General features: G+C 34.5%; 1 protein-coding gene across 1 annotated transcript; it reads left to right on the forward strand.

The window, feature by feature from the left end:
• The first annotated feature begins 4,842 nt into the window (after positions 1-4,842).
• On the forward strand, positions 4,843-11,349 carry LOC132554191 (transmembrane protein 183-like). Its single transcript, XM_060218492.1, has 5 exons — positions 4,843-4,924; positions 6,286-6,381; positions 8,053-8,214; positions 8,554-8,749; positions 9,324-11,349. The coding sequence occupies exons 1-5, from the start codon at positions 4,846-4,848 to the stop codon at positions 9,931-9,933; spliced, it is 1,143 nt and encodes a 380-aa protein (XP_060074475.1). The 5' UTR covers positions 4,843-4,845; the 3' UTR covers positions 9,934-11,349.
• The last annotated feature ends 3,422 nt before the right edge of the window (positions 11,350-14,771 follow it).

The following is a 14,771-nucleotide window of genomic DNA, read 5'->3' on the forward strand; positions in this document are numbered from 1 at the left end:
TATACATTGTCATTTTTAACTCATTCATTTCAAAGGACCAGTGAGCTTATGCCATTGTGCAAAATCCGTCATCTTTAGCATCCCGAAACCATCAACTTTTTACTAAAAATTGCTACTATAAAGTTTTCATAAATATTGGTTCACAGCCCCTGTAGAAATAATTTTGTGTAATCGGTGGGTTTTGAGGCCCGTGGGATGAAACGGGCCTGTTTGGGGAAATGCAAGTTCTGAAAAATTCTTCTTCCATACAAGGATGTTGTCCAAGTTTGGTGTGAAACATTTTTTATGAAAAGTAAATGTGACATCTGTTTGACCATGGGGTGGGTCCAAATAAGGAAATTCAGAAATTATTTGTCATACTTAGATTTTTTAACATCCCTGGGAGTCTTGTCTAAATAGTAGCTCACCTGGACTTGTCTTCAACATCCCTGGGAGTCTTGTCTAAATAGTAGCTCACCTGGACTTGTCTTCAACATCCCTGGGGTCTTGTCTAAATAGTAGCTCACCTGGACTTGTCTTCAACATCCCTGGGAGTCTTGTCTAAATAGTAGCTCACCTGGACTTGTCTTCAACATCCCTGGGAGTCTTGTCTAAATAGTAGCTCACCTGGACTTGTCTTCAACATCCTTGGGGTCTTGTCTAAACAGTAGCTCACCTGGACTTGTCTTCAACATCCCTGGGGTCTTGTCTAAATAGTAGCTCACCTGGACTTGTCTTCAACATCCCTGGGAGTCTTGTCTAAATAGTAGCTCACCTGGGCTTGTCTTCAACATCCCTGGGGTCTTGTCTAAACAGTAGCTCACCTGGACTTGTCTTCAACATCCCTGGGGTCTTGTCTAAACAGTAGCTCACCTGGAGTAGCTCACCTGGACTTGTCTTCAACATCCCTGGGGTCTTGTCTAAACAGTAGCTCACCTGGACTTGTCTTCAACATCCCTGGGGTCTTGTCTAAACAGTAGCTCACCTGGACTTGTCTTCAACATCCCTGGGGTCTTGTCTAAACAGTAGCTCACCTGGGCTTGTCTTCAACATCCCTGGAGTCTTGTCTAAACAGTAGCTCACCTGGGCTTGTCTTCAACATCCCTGGGGTCTTGTCTAAACAGTAGCTCACCTGGGCTTGTCTTCAACATCCCTGGAGTCTTGTCTAAACAGTAGCTCACCTGGGCTTGTCTTCAACATCCCTGGGGTCTTGTCTAAATAGTAGCTCACCTGGACTTGTCTTCAACATCCCTGGGGTCTTGTCTAAATAGTAGCTCACCTGGACTTGTCTTCAACATCCCTGGGAGTCTTGTCTGAATAGTAGCTCACCTGGACTTGTCTTCAACATCCCTGGAGTCTTGTCTAAACAGTAGCTCACCTGGACTTGTCTTCAACATCCCTGGAGTCTTGTCTAAACAGTAGCTCACCTGGACTTATCGCCAACATCCTTGGTGTCTTGTCTAAACAGTAGCTCACCTGGACTTGTCTTCAACATCCCTGGGAGTCTTGTCTGAATAGTAGCTCACCTGGACTTGTCTTCAACATCCCTGGGAGTCTTGTCTGAACAGTAGCTCACCTGTACTTGTCTTCAACACCCCTGGGGTCTTGTCTGAATAGTAGCTCACCTGGACTTTTCTTCAACATCCCTGGTGTCTTGTCTAAACAGTAGCTCACCTGGACTTATCGCCAACATCCCTGGGAGTCTTGTCTACAATATCTTCCTCAAACGACCCAACGTCCGTAAACTGAGCAACAGACAAGCATTTTCAATTTTAGTGTTGCATATGTTTCAACGATCCATATTAATATAAGTACTGTATTAAAATATCTCGTGAAAGATGAAATATTTTTAAAAGTGTTAACCGCTGGTAAAATGAACTCATCGTGCCTATCACTATATATCCGTAAGTGTAACTTATTATCGGGAGAAAATTACAAACAGAAACACTGGCCTGAGTCTTCATTAAAGTGCCCATCACCTAATAAGAAAAAAACAACTTCATAATGACAGACTCACATGATAATTAGAAATATTGTCCGTATCCTTAAGTATCTTCATTGTCCGTTGTCAATGACTCGTTCTTAATTTCAGTGTTATTCATCTATGCTCCATTCCGATTTATTCCGGTTCATATAAATTTGATCAATTCAAATAAGTAATATCGCGTTCCCAAATGAGACCAAGGTACATGTAAATTGCAACAGAACTATATCAGCCACTCAAGCGTGAAACAAACACGTCCAACCTCTTATTGCACAAGAAAATAGAATGTATCCCATTGTGATTATTATGATGACTGTAACATATTCCCATAAGCATCTTTTTCAATATGCATTTGTGAGTTTAAAATATATCAAAAACATCAAAATATGGAACCATGATCAATTCAAAAAGTAAAGATTATTCATTATGCAACAGAACTATTGAAACAAACACGTCCAACCTCTTATTGCACAAGAAAATAGAATGTATCCCATTGTGATTATTATGATGACTGTAACATATTCCCATAAGCATCTTCTTCAATATGCATTTGTGCATTTTTTTAACCATGTCAGAGTTTCTGGTCACCATGCTTATATCCATATAACCCGTGATATCAGGAATCATATCTCGGTCATTCTGAGAATGTACACGAGTAGAATGATCATAATGTAAAATTGTATATTTTAACAGTAAGTCGACATATGAATTCGTGGAGCATGAGAAATTTATCATTTTAAAGTACTGATGCGTAAGGTACAAGTTAGTGGTTAGGAAATGTCAGTCTCCGTATGACCAACCCCCTTCCTGAGATTTCGTTCGTCCCTCAGGATGTCAATAGTCCTTTCTATTGTTGTGTCTGTTTTTCTCTCGTCATTTTTATTCCAAAGTCCACGATCCGTGAGTAAAATACACCATAAAATGGATAATTACAATAATGCCAGACCGTTCAATATCAATATTCGCTTCTTGTGCCATTTCCTTAAGCATTCCTCCAAGAATCTTTACGTTCTCTTGTGAATTTTGTTTTGATATGTTGTAAAAAGAAAAGTGCATGCCCTTCGTCATTTATTTCCCCGAATATACCCAAACAGCTGTACACTAATACATTTCAGTTGTTCCTTAATGAAAGCAGCTACTGCTCTTAGTTGTTGCCTCTGCAACAGACGACAAGTGTTCTCTATGAAAGTGTGGATTCCCCCAAGGATGTCTATCAATTTCTTTTATCTTTTTTAAAAACTTTTTTCCCATTGGTGCCCTCAAACGAAGTTGTATACTGAGCTGACCAAAATGCCAGCGCTGTTTGAAACATATATATTAGAGAATTACTCCCTAGTAACGTAGTAGCTCTGAAAGACAGAATTTTACCAAATTTGGTCTGAAGCATCCTTTGGGACAGGATAACTAAGTTTGTGTAAGCATTGGTTATCGAGTCCCAGGGGCATAAGGCCATGACCCGAAATGTGAAATTTTGCAAGTTCTTTAAAATCCTACACCTGCTGTATTAAATAATTAATATTGCCAAAATATGATCTGAAGCATTCTTAGGTGGAGAGGAAGGGGCGAGGCCCAATAGGGAAAATAGACTTAATTCATTAAAACATTACTCCTCCTGTAGGAATGAATAAATATTGTCCTTATTTGGTCTGAAGAATTATTAGGTGACGGGAATCAATTTTGTTTAAACTTTCCCGACCCCTTGAGGCGTCGGGAGAAATTGAGCAAATTTTCCAAAATCCTCCTCCTAATGATTGGATTATAACCAAATTTGGTCTGAAGTATTCTTGGATGAAGGGGAAACAATTTTGTGAGCTATACATGCCCTATGTGCCTCTTGATTATTTTCTTTTGCTGATTCTTGAAGACTTAATTTGTTGTTTCTTAGAGGCATAAATCATTTTAATGTCCCTTTTAGTCAAATCAAGTTTAAGTGAGTATGTCTCTATCCACGAGTCGTTGTCTTGGTCACGGCACCATTTTACGCCTTCAATGTTACAAAACATTGGCACATGTTCTCCATTTAGGGATGTATAACTGGGAAACAGTGACATTATGTGGAACGATTATAAAAAACGACAAGGTTATGTAATGAAGGGTCATCTCTCTCTTCTTCTCTCTATCTACTTTAGTCACTCTTTAACCTCTTTTGCATATATTTCTATTTTCTTGACCTATTTCTGTTCTATTTGAAGTAAGACATGAAATAAGAGTGAGAATTTCACACACGAATGTGTGTGTGTGTGTGAGGGTGTGTGTGTGTGTGTTTTTTTTTTCTTAATTATTTCCTTTCTCCAACTTTTAAACGCCTTTTCAATTGAGCAATATCTTGTAAGTTCAAAAAAATGTACAAGAATCGTTCGAAAATTTATTATTTTAATGTTACTAAGCTGTTGAGAATGTTAACAGTGCTCAGCTTAACATTTAACATGTCATACTGCTGATGCTTCATATTAACCAACACAAGTCAGCCTTTTTCAGTCATTGTTACTAAAATAATTAGAGGGAAAAAGACCCTGGACCACTCGTTGACATGTTCTTTATTTTGTTATATAAAGATTTTTTTTTGCATTATAAAGGATACTGTTGTACACGTGTGACAGTTAAGACAAAATTCGTAAACAAAAAAATCTTTGATCCTATAGCAGCTAAAAATTAATTCATCATTCGTCGGCACCGTTATGATAACTTACTCTACCATTTGTTAATATTGATTCTGATCAGTATAACTTATTACTGCAGCATTTACAGAAACAAATGATAATCATCAATCCGGAAAATGAAAATGATCTGGTTCCTTATCGGTGTTTACTATGCACTTAACAAACATTTTAGTCGACGGTATCGCTCAACGTTATTTCTACGCTTGACAATAATATTGTGAAATGCCAAAGCCAAGGAAAGACCGTCCCAATAGAATTACGAAATCAGCAGGTTCGGTAGTTCAATTTTCGACACAGAGTGGTATGTATGGAGTTTACGTTCACTCACATAAGTGTAAATTGTTGTCGATGTTTTACTTTTTTTGTAAACAAGCTTAATTTCATCAAGTGTACTACCGGTCTCTGGAATAGAGGATCAATTTCGAATGTGAAAAAAAATGAAATGTTTAAGAAGTCGAGGGTACCAATGTATATACTCTTTTTACACCAATTTAACCCTTTTCAAATAATGTTTTACATTTCTAACATTTCCAAAACCTCTGTACCTAACTACTGGGTAGTACCAGTTCATTCGAACGAATACATTATTCAAGGATTCGCTGATCTCTGGTCCTCTCCGGATTTAGAATACTTCATATAGATATTTATGTAGTTGTAATTATATGTAAAATATGACGTTTGATCAGACATAGGAATGATGATCCAAATAGGACGCTTTATATAAATGTAAAATAAGAGAGCAGCAGTGATAATCGGTGGTAGTAATCATCATATATAAATTAGATACACTGTTGTAAAATTTATAGATTTATAATTTTATTATGCTATTATGCATTTTATTCGTCATATTTGAATATTATTACATATATTTCACATATTAAATGCCTGATTTATTCTGTGATGGTTATCAGTCATCTAACAATACTTTATGTAAGATATAGAATGAAAGCATACTATGCTCCAGGCATTCAATATACCATTAGAAGTTTTTTGTTTGTTTGTTTTTACTACCACCCTTCATAACCTCTTAAAAAACCCAAAAAAGATTTAACTCTTAGCTTTGAAAGGAAATGTCTCTTTCACATATGTTTTGACACTTCAGATTTGTGACTTGCTGATGAATATGTTGATGTGTTAAGATAAAAAAAACTATTTTAATCTTTTTTGCATTTTTTCATAAAATTTTAACTTTTGATTTGATAATAGCATATATTGCCATATGAAATGTAACCCAAATCCAAGCAAAGATCATGTTTTTTGAAGTTCAGTTAAGAGCAAAGTCTAGAAAAATTTTGACCCTTTGCAGCATTTTCTCTCTTCCCTTTTTCTGCACAAGTAATCCATAACTAACATTGTTAGTACTGTTTCATTGCTGAGCCAGGAATATAAGGAGACAGAATTGCATGAGTACTTGTTTCTGAATCCTATCACTTTTGTATATGTATGTACCACTGCAATATATAACAAATAAAGTTTAAATCAAAAGAAAAGTCCTGCAAAGAGCTCACTTTAATTTCCAATGTATGAAAAGAATTAAAATATTTTTTTCATTTTATAGACACTGTCTTATTACAATTTTCACTGCTTCAGAGGAAAACTGTTCATATAAAAAATATCACATTATTAATTCTGCGACTCTTTTGAAATCCATATTCCTTACAGATTTTACTATACAACATTATGCAAATGCCGAATTTGAAGGGAAAGCACCTCCAGGGCGGATGAAAAAAGCAGCAGCTAAAACAATGACTTCTGAAGGTATTAATTTTTTAATGGACTTTATAAAGTAACGATTGTATGTATGATCAATTTTTGTTATGACTTGATATGCAGGATTATTTACTGTTGGATTAAAGTTACGGTGAAGATAAGATGGTTAATGGTGGTAATGCTTGTAATGGCTTTGTTTCATGATTCTGCACTAAAACAAAGAATCGAAAGATGATATAAAGGAAGTAGTGAAAAGAATAAAATACTTTTGCTGGGGGTCAGCCATCAATTTGAGATTATCTGAATCTAGATCTATGTCTAGTTGATCTTATGACTGTGTGAAATAAGAATTATCTAGAACTGAAACTGGTTTGAGAAAATATTGACATTACATGTATTGAACACTAATACAGAACATCTTCATTATTAGCAATAAAAAGTTTGTATGTTATAACATTTCTGTTTCTCATTAGTGGAATTTCAATATTATGACATATCTTTAGTGTGATTCGAAATGTCATGACATCTCTTAAGTTGGACTCGAATGTCATGATATTTCTTTATTGAGGCTCCAATGTCATATCTCATCTCTTTAGAAGGACTCCAATGTCATGATATTTCCTTAGCGGGACTCCAGTGTCATAACCTCTCCTTAGTGGGGCTCCAATGTCATAATATTTCTTTCATGGGACTCCAATGTCATATCCTCATTCTAGTAGGACTCCAATGTCATGACATCTCTTTAGTGGGACCACAGTGTCATGACATCTCTTTGGTGGGACCACAGTGTCATGACATCTCTTTAGTGGGACTCCAGTGTCATGATATTTCTTTCATGGGACTCCAATGTCATAACATTTCTTAAGTATTAGATATCCATTTTCTTTTTTTAATTGCTCTTTTAGTTTGGATAGTGGTATATATCATGCTTGAAATAAAACTTACAATATTGAAGCAGCTGTAGCCGTTTGTGGGGAAAGTAACTGATTGACAAACAAACAAGTTTGATCTTTGCGAACTTTTTCTGGTGTGACCTTTAGGTCAGAGTCACTGACAATTAATTTCATATCAAAGTTAAATGTTATGAAGTAAGAAATATTTTTGTGAAATGTTGATGTCAATTGTGGTGAGAATGATCGTAATCTTTTATACAGAACAGTGTTGGTCAGAGTCCCATTATTATATATATCTCTGTTTCCATGGAGATATAACAAGTTATTGGTCAAGATACCCCGGTAATTAAAGCATAGCAATGATAAAGTAACAGCAAATTTCTCATTTGCATATCTAGCCTGAATGACTATTGTGAATGATGTCAAAGCCCCCAATTAACCCAAACATGTCATGAAGTTGAGGTCAACCACAATAGCAAGACCGTGATTTTAAATGTTAATTGTGTGCTGAGCAAGGAAACCCAGAATTACATATCACGGAGTTATCATGTTTTTGCTTGTTTAAATTTGTGAGTTAGAATGAGGATAATCCTTCTGTGTTTTGAAATTTGTAGCAGTATGTCACGATTATACTGTCGAAAATCTGTTGAAGATACACATTGCCAGTAAAATTATATTTGTGACTATGTGATCACTATATACTACCACAAATTTCAAAACACAGATTCCCTATATACAAAACAGACAGGAAAATTCTACAGCATGTACAAAATTACCACACTATTGTAGACTGTTATAATGGAGATTTTGTTGTGCTTGTTTACAGTGCAAAGTATGAAGGATACAAAACAGGTTCTGGAACTGGTCGGTGCCGTAGGTGGAGATGGATCAGATTCAAATTGGTTTGACAAAGATTTGGACGAATTTAACATTGACATAGACACTATAGACCAAACATCAGAGGAAGGAATAGAATCAGATGTTCCAGGTATAAAATAGGCGTACCTTTTTTTATTTGTTTGTTTCAATTTAGTTTGCTAGGTTTATCCAATGTGTCCATGAACAGTCTTTGTGTGATAGCCTGGTACTTATAACAACCTTCATAGTACATGTACCTCATTTTAATTTTATAAACTTGTTTTATGAATACTACTGAACATTCAAGGCAAATTGTGAATTCTTCAATTTGTATTCATGAATAAAAATGAAAGATTTAGGTATGAAAGTGTTTACATATTGTTACAAAAATTGGTTTGTCTTTCTACCTATTGGAATGTAGTGTTCAGTTTGTGATTTGATAAGTATAAAACATCCATCTTGCTCACAGAAAAGAAACTAAATCAAAGAAAGAGGAGACTGAAGGGAAGTGAGAGTCAGGACACAGGTATCTCATACCCAATGGACTTGTGGTATGTCTTAAGTCAATATGTTCATCCCGAGGACCTTTCAGTATTCTGCAGGCTGTGTCGCAGTACCTACGTTGTGACCAACACTATCCAGTTCTGGAAAGGCATTTACAAAAGGTCAGTGGTTTACTTAAATTTTAAAATATCATGACATTTTCTACAAAACATAGAGAGCATACCATGAGATATTCCCTAGATATATAGCATGTTGAATTTCCTAATATTAGAGGGACAGTTTAGAAAGGTATAAGTCATTTGTTCAGAAAGATTAATCACTGCAGTTAGATGTATTTTTATGTGTTTTTTTACTAATGTTATCTAGCAATAAGCCCATCTCTGATAATAAGCCCACCGATGTCTATCTCAGTTTAGTGCAGTGAACTGCTCTTTGTCCTGTAATAAGCCAATCCCCTTATTTGGAGTGATGTATAACTTGTTGACCTTTTAGGCTTATTGTAACAAAAAATTTAGAAGTATTTATCAAAAGTACTAAGTAACAGAAGAACTGAATTGCCAAAGTTTGTCTTTGTCTCTCTACAAATAAACAATCAAATATCTTTTTCAACTTAGTAAAATATTTTTGTATTGTGTACATCGGGTATATTTATGTGTATATGTATGAAAAATCCATTTAAACAAAATCTGATTGCTTCTGAAGATCTTGAATGGTTCTTTTTGTATTTTTTCATAGACATGTTAAAGACCTATCCAAGCTTCCAGATTTCCTACAGCCTGTCTGTCTAGAGCGGATCCACGGCTTGCGGCAGCGAGTCATCAGGGCCCTGTTTTTTGTGTATCCCGTGTTCATTAGTCGGACCATGACCGCAGCACCATTCCAGGAGCAACATTTATGCTACAATCTCAAGGGACACCTCTGTCTTGTGTCATGGCATGAACCGAACAAAAATATGTGGAACTTTAATTTTAAATTTAGAAAAGAGCGTATGGGAGAAATTAATAGTTTATTACGTCTCAATGGTGAGCCTCAGAGTCTTCACTCAGGTTACAAAGACCTACATCATAATTTGGAGAACGATTCATACGTTCTTCGTGTGACTTGTAAAAACTTCACAGCGATCCCTCCAGTCATGGGCCTGGTGCTGACAAATGTGTTGCTTCGACTGTCAGCTAGCATGAGATATTTTACTATACGGCTTATGTTTGACACTACACTCAAGCAAGGAATGGGGGCCAGTGATAGGGACAGACAAAGCCTGGAAAAAGTGGTCATTCTTGACCCTGTAGTGGACGTTCGAGTATTTCCTTGGTGGCATCCTAACTACCCTCACCAAGGCATGTGACACTTAGGTATAGTTAAGTGTTATTAAAATATTCTCATGCATTGCTATGTTTCATTTTGCTTCACAAAGTAATATTTTGAATTTATACCGTACAGCAGGTTATTTTTGCGACACCTAAATAATTTGATTTGATCTTATAAAGCTATATGATTTTCACAAACCCTTTAATGTGCCATTTTTGTAATGATAATAACGAAATGTCCTGAAGTCATTCAGCTTTTACTATAATACTGAGAGTAACTCAGTAATCCTTTGGTTTTTTTTCTTTAAGAAACCAAAATGTATCCTAATAGTGACATATGGACCAGAGTCTATCTCCACATGTAAAAACCCATTTAAAAAGGTTACAAATGTCCTCATTTCTCTGGTGATTTCTTGTAAGTTTTTTTTCTCATTAGAAATCAATTGCCTGAGATGTGATACTTTAAAATCTGTGCAGTGTACAGTTGTGCCTAATATTATATCTTTCCAGCAAATTCAGCAAAAATTACATGTGGAAAGAAACCTGTTATATGGTATAAATGATTTATATATTTTCATCATGTTCAGAAATATGAAGGAGCAAATGTTCAAGCTGTGTTCCAGATTTTTGTAAAAGATACGGTAAACCATTGGTCGGTCAGATAAAAGTGAATTAAATATTGTTGAACTATTAGGATTATACAAAATGATGCTTGTGAAAATACTTTAGAATTAGAACTATCAGAGTTAATATCACCCATCACTAGACAGAAAATTATTTTTATAAAAAAAAAAACATGTGTTTGAACAACCAGCTGAGTCAAATTGACTTGCGATTTACCATTCCTGAGAGTAGCCATGTCTTTGGATCAAAGATAAACACATATTTATGTAGGTATTATATATATGAAAAATGTCTCATTAAAAAGAAAACTATCTTCGTTTTAACATTAGTGAAAATGGTTCCTTTTTCAAAAACATATCATAATATATTTTGATAAACTAGCTGTTTGGAAACTCGTACTTAAATTTCTTCGGTCAACTTAGTTTTGGAATAGAGTTTAAATTCAAGCACATATTAACATCATCTAAATGAGTTGATAGTATAGTTTTTTATCAAAGATAAGTTGGGTTTTTTATGAATTTGATTTTATTTTCTAATGATTTTTTTTAATTATATCATATTAATTATTTTCAAAAGTACAGATGATGTTTCTTAAAGTTTTAGCACCAGATCCATAGAAAGACATCAAAATATTTAATTTATATATCATTATTAAATATGTTGCTTTTTAGAAAGAAAATTTCAGTCTTTTTTTGCTAGTCTAATGAATTTTACTATAGTTTTCACTTTTTAAAAATGTTGCCTCATTTGTTTTGTTAACTGGTCATTTGATTAATTTGATATAAAAAAAATAAACACAATTTGTAATTACATTGTTTTGTATCACTTGATTTCCATGGAAATATTTTAGTAAGATTTTAATAGGGATATAAACAGTTACATCATTCAACTTACAAAAGAGAGAGACAAAATGTTCAGATTTCTTATACAAGTTGTTTTGTAATAAAAAAAATAATTTCCATGAGGAGTTGTCTCCCCTTACGAAGGATACACATTCCAAATCATCCACAGTTACCCAAGGTCCTTGTATTACAAGTTTAAATCTTTGATGATTACGAATATGAAATGGCAATATAATGATGCTTAATTATTTAATTTACTCAATTAAAACATGTTTATGTTTGTTTTATTGTTTGTTGACGTTGTTTATGGACAACACTCTCTACTTATGTCTATAATCCATAAAAAAAACATATTTAAAAAAAAAATTGAATTTTTCTATGTGTAATGGGTTTTTTAGTTGAAATATGGCTTAGATTTTACATTATCCTGGACCAGATATGGAAGGAAAAACCTATGATTTCACGGAAACGCACTGATAATGATTCCCAATATCAAAGTGTTCCTGGGACAAGACATACTGCAAAATAAATTAATTTTTGTTGGACTTAGTTGTTGTGCCTTTTCAAAAAATAACATTGTCTTGAACACATGATTTTGTGTATAATTATAACTTGATAAATCTACTTATATTGATTTAATAGTTTGTGGACATGCAAGTATGTGGAATACAAACAAAATCAATGAAAATAAAGTCCTCACAAGAATTAATGATTTTACAGTGTGTCCCTTAATTATCTTCAAAAGGAGCTATCAGCCTATGATTGGTCATTTTTTCCCCTAGAACCAATCAGATTACTTCGTTTATGTATTCAATTTTGCCAGACCATTTCCATTATTGCAGACAGCGAAAGTGATCAAATTCCTTTGAGAATCGAGGACGCATTATATGGAAAATAAAATTCATTTTCTCTGTGACCTTTAGATCATTATTTGAGTTTCTCTTTATGTCTAATTCCCTGGAAGTACATCAGTAAGGTTTCTGTGAGTTTTTGTACTTACCTAACACAGAAAAACATTTGGTATGACAGTGTTGGAAATCATTCAACTTTACAGCTTACAAGTATTGTTTTATGAACTTCTTGTCACTCTTTTTCAAGACATAACTTAGGATTTAAGTACGTAAGTTGATTTTTTTATTTGTGGATGTGAAATTTTGAATATTTTACATAATATTATCTATTGAAAGTAAAGGATATAAATGATGTGTAGTGTATTTTCTGCTATATTTGAACATTACAAAATACTTGATAAGGTATAGTCTTTTTCTTAATTGTACAATTAAAGCAGAGAAACATGCTTATGTTAAATTAATATTTGAACATTACAGAATACTTGACAAGGTATAGTCTTTTTCTTAATTGTACAATTAAAGCAGAGAAACGTGCTTATGTTAAATTAATATTTGAACATTACAGAATACTTGACAAGGTATAGTCTTTTTCTTAATTGTACAATTAAAGCAGAGAAACATGCTTATGTTAAATATGTTTGTGTGTTTGACAGCTTCTGTGTTGGAACTTAGAGTTGTCTTAACAAGCTTGACATATTTGCTGATGTGAGTGAATATCATGTGACAGACCATGTGATAGGTCATGTGATAAGTGATGTGGTTATTGGTTAAGCATATGCATTGTTATTACAGTGAATAAAAAACAGCAATACAAAGTATAAATGTTACTGTATTCATTTTAGAAAGAACGTAAAGAAAACCATATAAACTTCAATGAATTTTAAATAATTACTTTCGTAACATCTGGATTTCCTAGAGAAAGTCAACAAAACTTAAGAAGCTTAAAGGTTATTAATGTAAAAAAAGATTTAAAGTTGTTGACTCTCAAAAGATACACAGCTTGCGCCAAAGTCACGTATAAGGAAATTTAGCCCTTCACAAGTTCAACCAAGCAGGCCACTGATTTTAATATCCTTTAAATATTCTGTACCTTTTGATGTGGAACTCATTCTGCCTTGACCTAGATAAGGGACCAAAGCAGATCTTTTGATTGTTAGCTCACCTGGCCCAAAGGACCAAGTGAGCTTATGCCATAGCGCGGCGTCAGTCTTCCGTCAGTCATACGGCCGGCCGGCATTCGTCAACTTTTCATTTAAACGACTTCTTCTGAAATACCAAAAGGCGTATAGTTATCATATTTGGCAGGAAGGTTCCTTTGATGAAACCCAACAAAGTTTGCAAAAAAAATAACCTTGACCCATATTCAAGGTCATAGAGGTCAAATGTGTTAAAACATTTAAACGACTTCTTCCAAAATACTGGAAGGCCTAGAATCATTATATCATGGCTGGAAGGTTCCTTTGATGAAGCCCAACAAAGTTTGCAAAAAGAAATGACCTTGACCCATATTCAAGGTCACAGAGGTCAAATGTGTTAAAAATTTTTAAGCGACTTCTTTTAAAATACTGGAAGGCATAGAATCATTATATCAGGCTACTATGTTCCTCTTATGGTGTCCTAAAAAAATTGCTAAAAGAAATGACCTTTACCAATCTTCAAGGTCACAGGACTCAAATGTGTTAAAGCATTTAAACAAATTCTTCTGAAATATCGAAAAGCCTAGAATCATATTTGGCCAGTATGTTCCTTTTATGAAGTCCAAGAAAGTAAAAGAAATGACCTTGACCCAAAGTCAAGGTCACAGGGGTCAAATGTGTTAAACATGGAACATTTGCACAGATATAGTAATGTTGGTCATAAAGATCCAGGTGAGCGATACAGGCCCACTGGGCCTCTTGTCTTCATCTTAGCATACTCATGGTACAATATTACGACATTGGGCCTTTCCTTTATTTTTTAATCGCACAAAGAAATAGAATATTTCTCAATGAACCCTCGGGGGAATCTCTCTAGCTCTCTAGAAAAGATTCAACCTTCGGGGAAAGATTATTAAGCAAGCCTCATGTTTGGAAACTTAATAATCTTCTCCTTCGGGTCGAGGCCCCCCTATATTACTCTGATGGGAGTAAAAGATTCTGTTAGTCTTTAATTTCTGGTCAATAAACTCGTTATTTGAAGGCAAGACGTCATCATTATATCTGAAGGTAAAATTGGGGACTTTTCAAGGTCTGTGTAACTTATTTTGATATGGTCTTAGATAAATACAGCTTCGCATGAAAACAGAACAAGTCAGCCAACAGAGAAGCACAGTTAGTTTCGATTGGTATGCCAATAGTATGTTGGATCTTACCGCCAAACTCGAAGAATATCTTGTCAACCAGAAACTCGATCATTCTATATGATATTTCACGAGATATGCTACGGTAAAGTTCTGTACTGTGGTCAGTAAGGGTATTGGCATTTGTACAAGTATGCGGGACGGAACGACGTGAGTACACTTCATTGGAGTTGTTTTAACATGTTTTGTTATTTGGATGAATAAACAACAAAAGGAGAAAG

The sequence above is a fragment of the Ylistrum balloti genome, unplaced genomic scaffold, assembly GCF_031769215.1.
Source record: "Ylistrum balloti isolate Yb309-2 unplaced genomic scaffold, AGI_CSIRO_Ybal_v1 Utg370386, whole genome shotgun sequence".
Taxonomy (NCBI): Eukaryota; Metazoa; Mollusca; class Bivalvia; order Pectinida; family Pectinidae; genus Ylistrum; species Ylistrum balloti.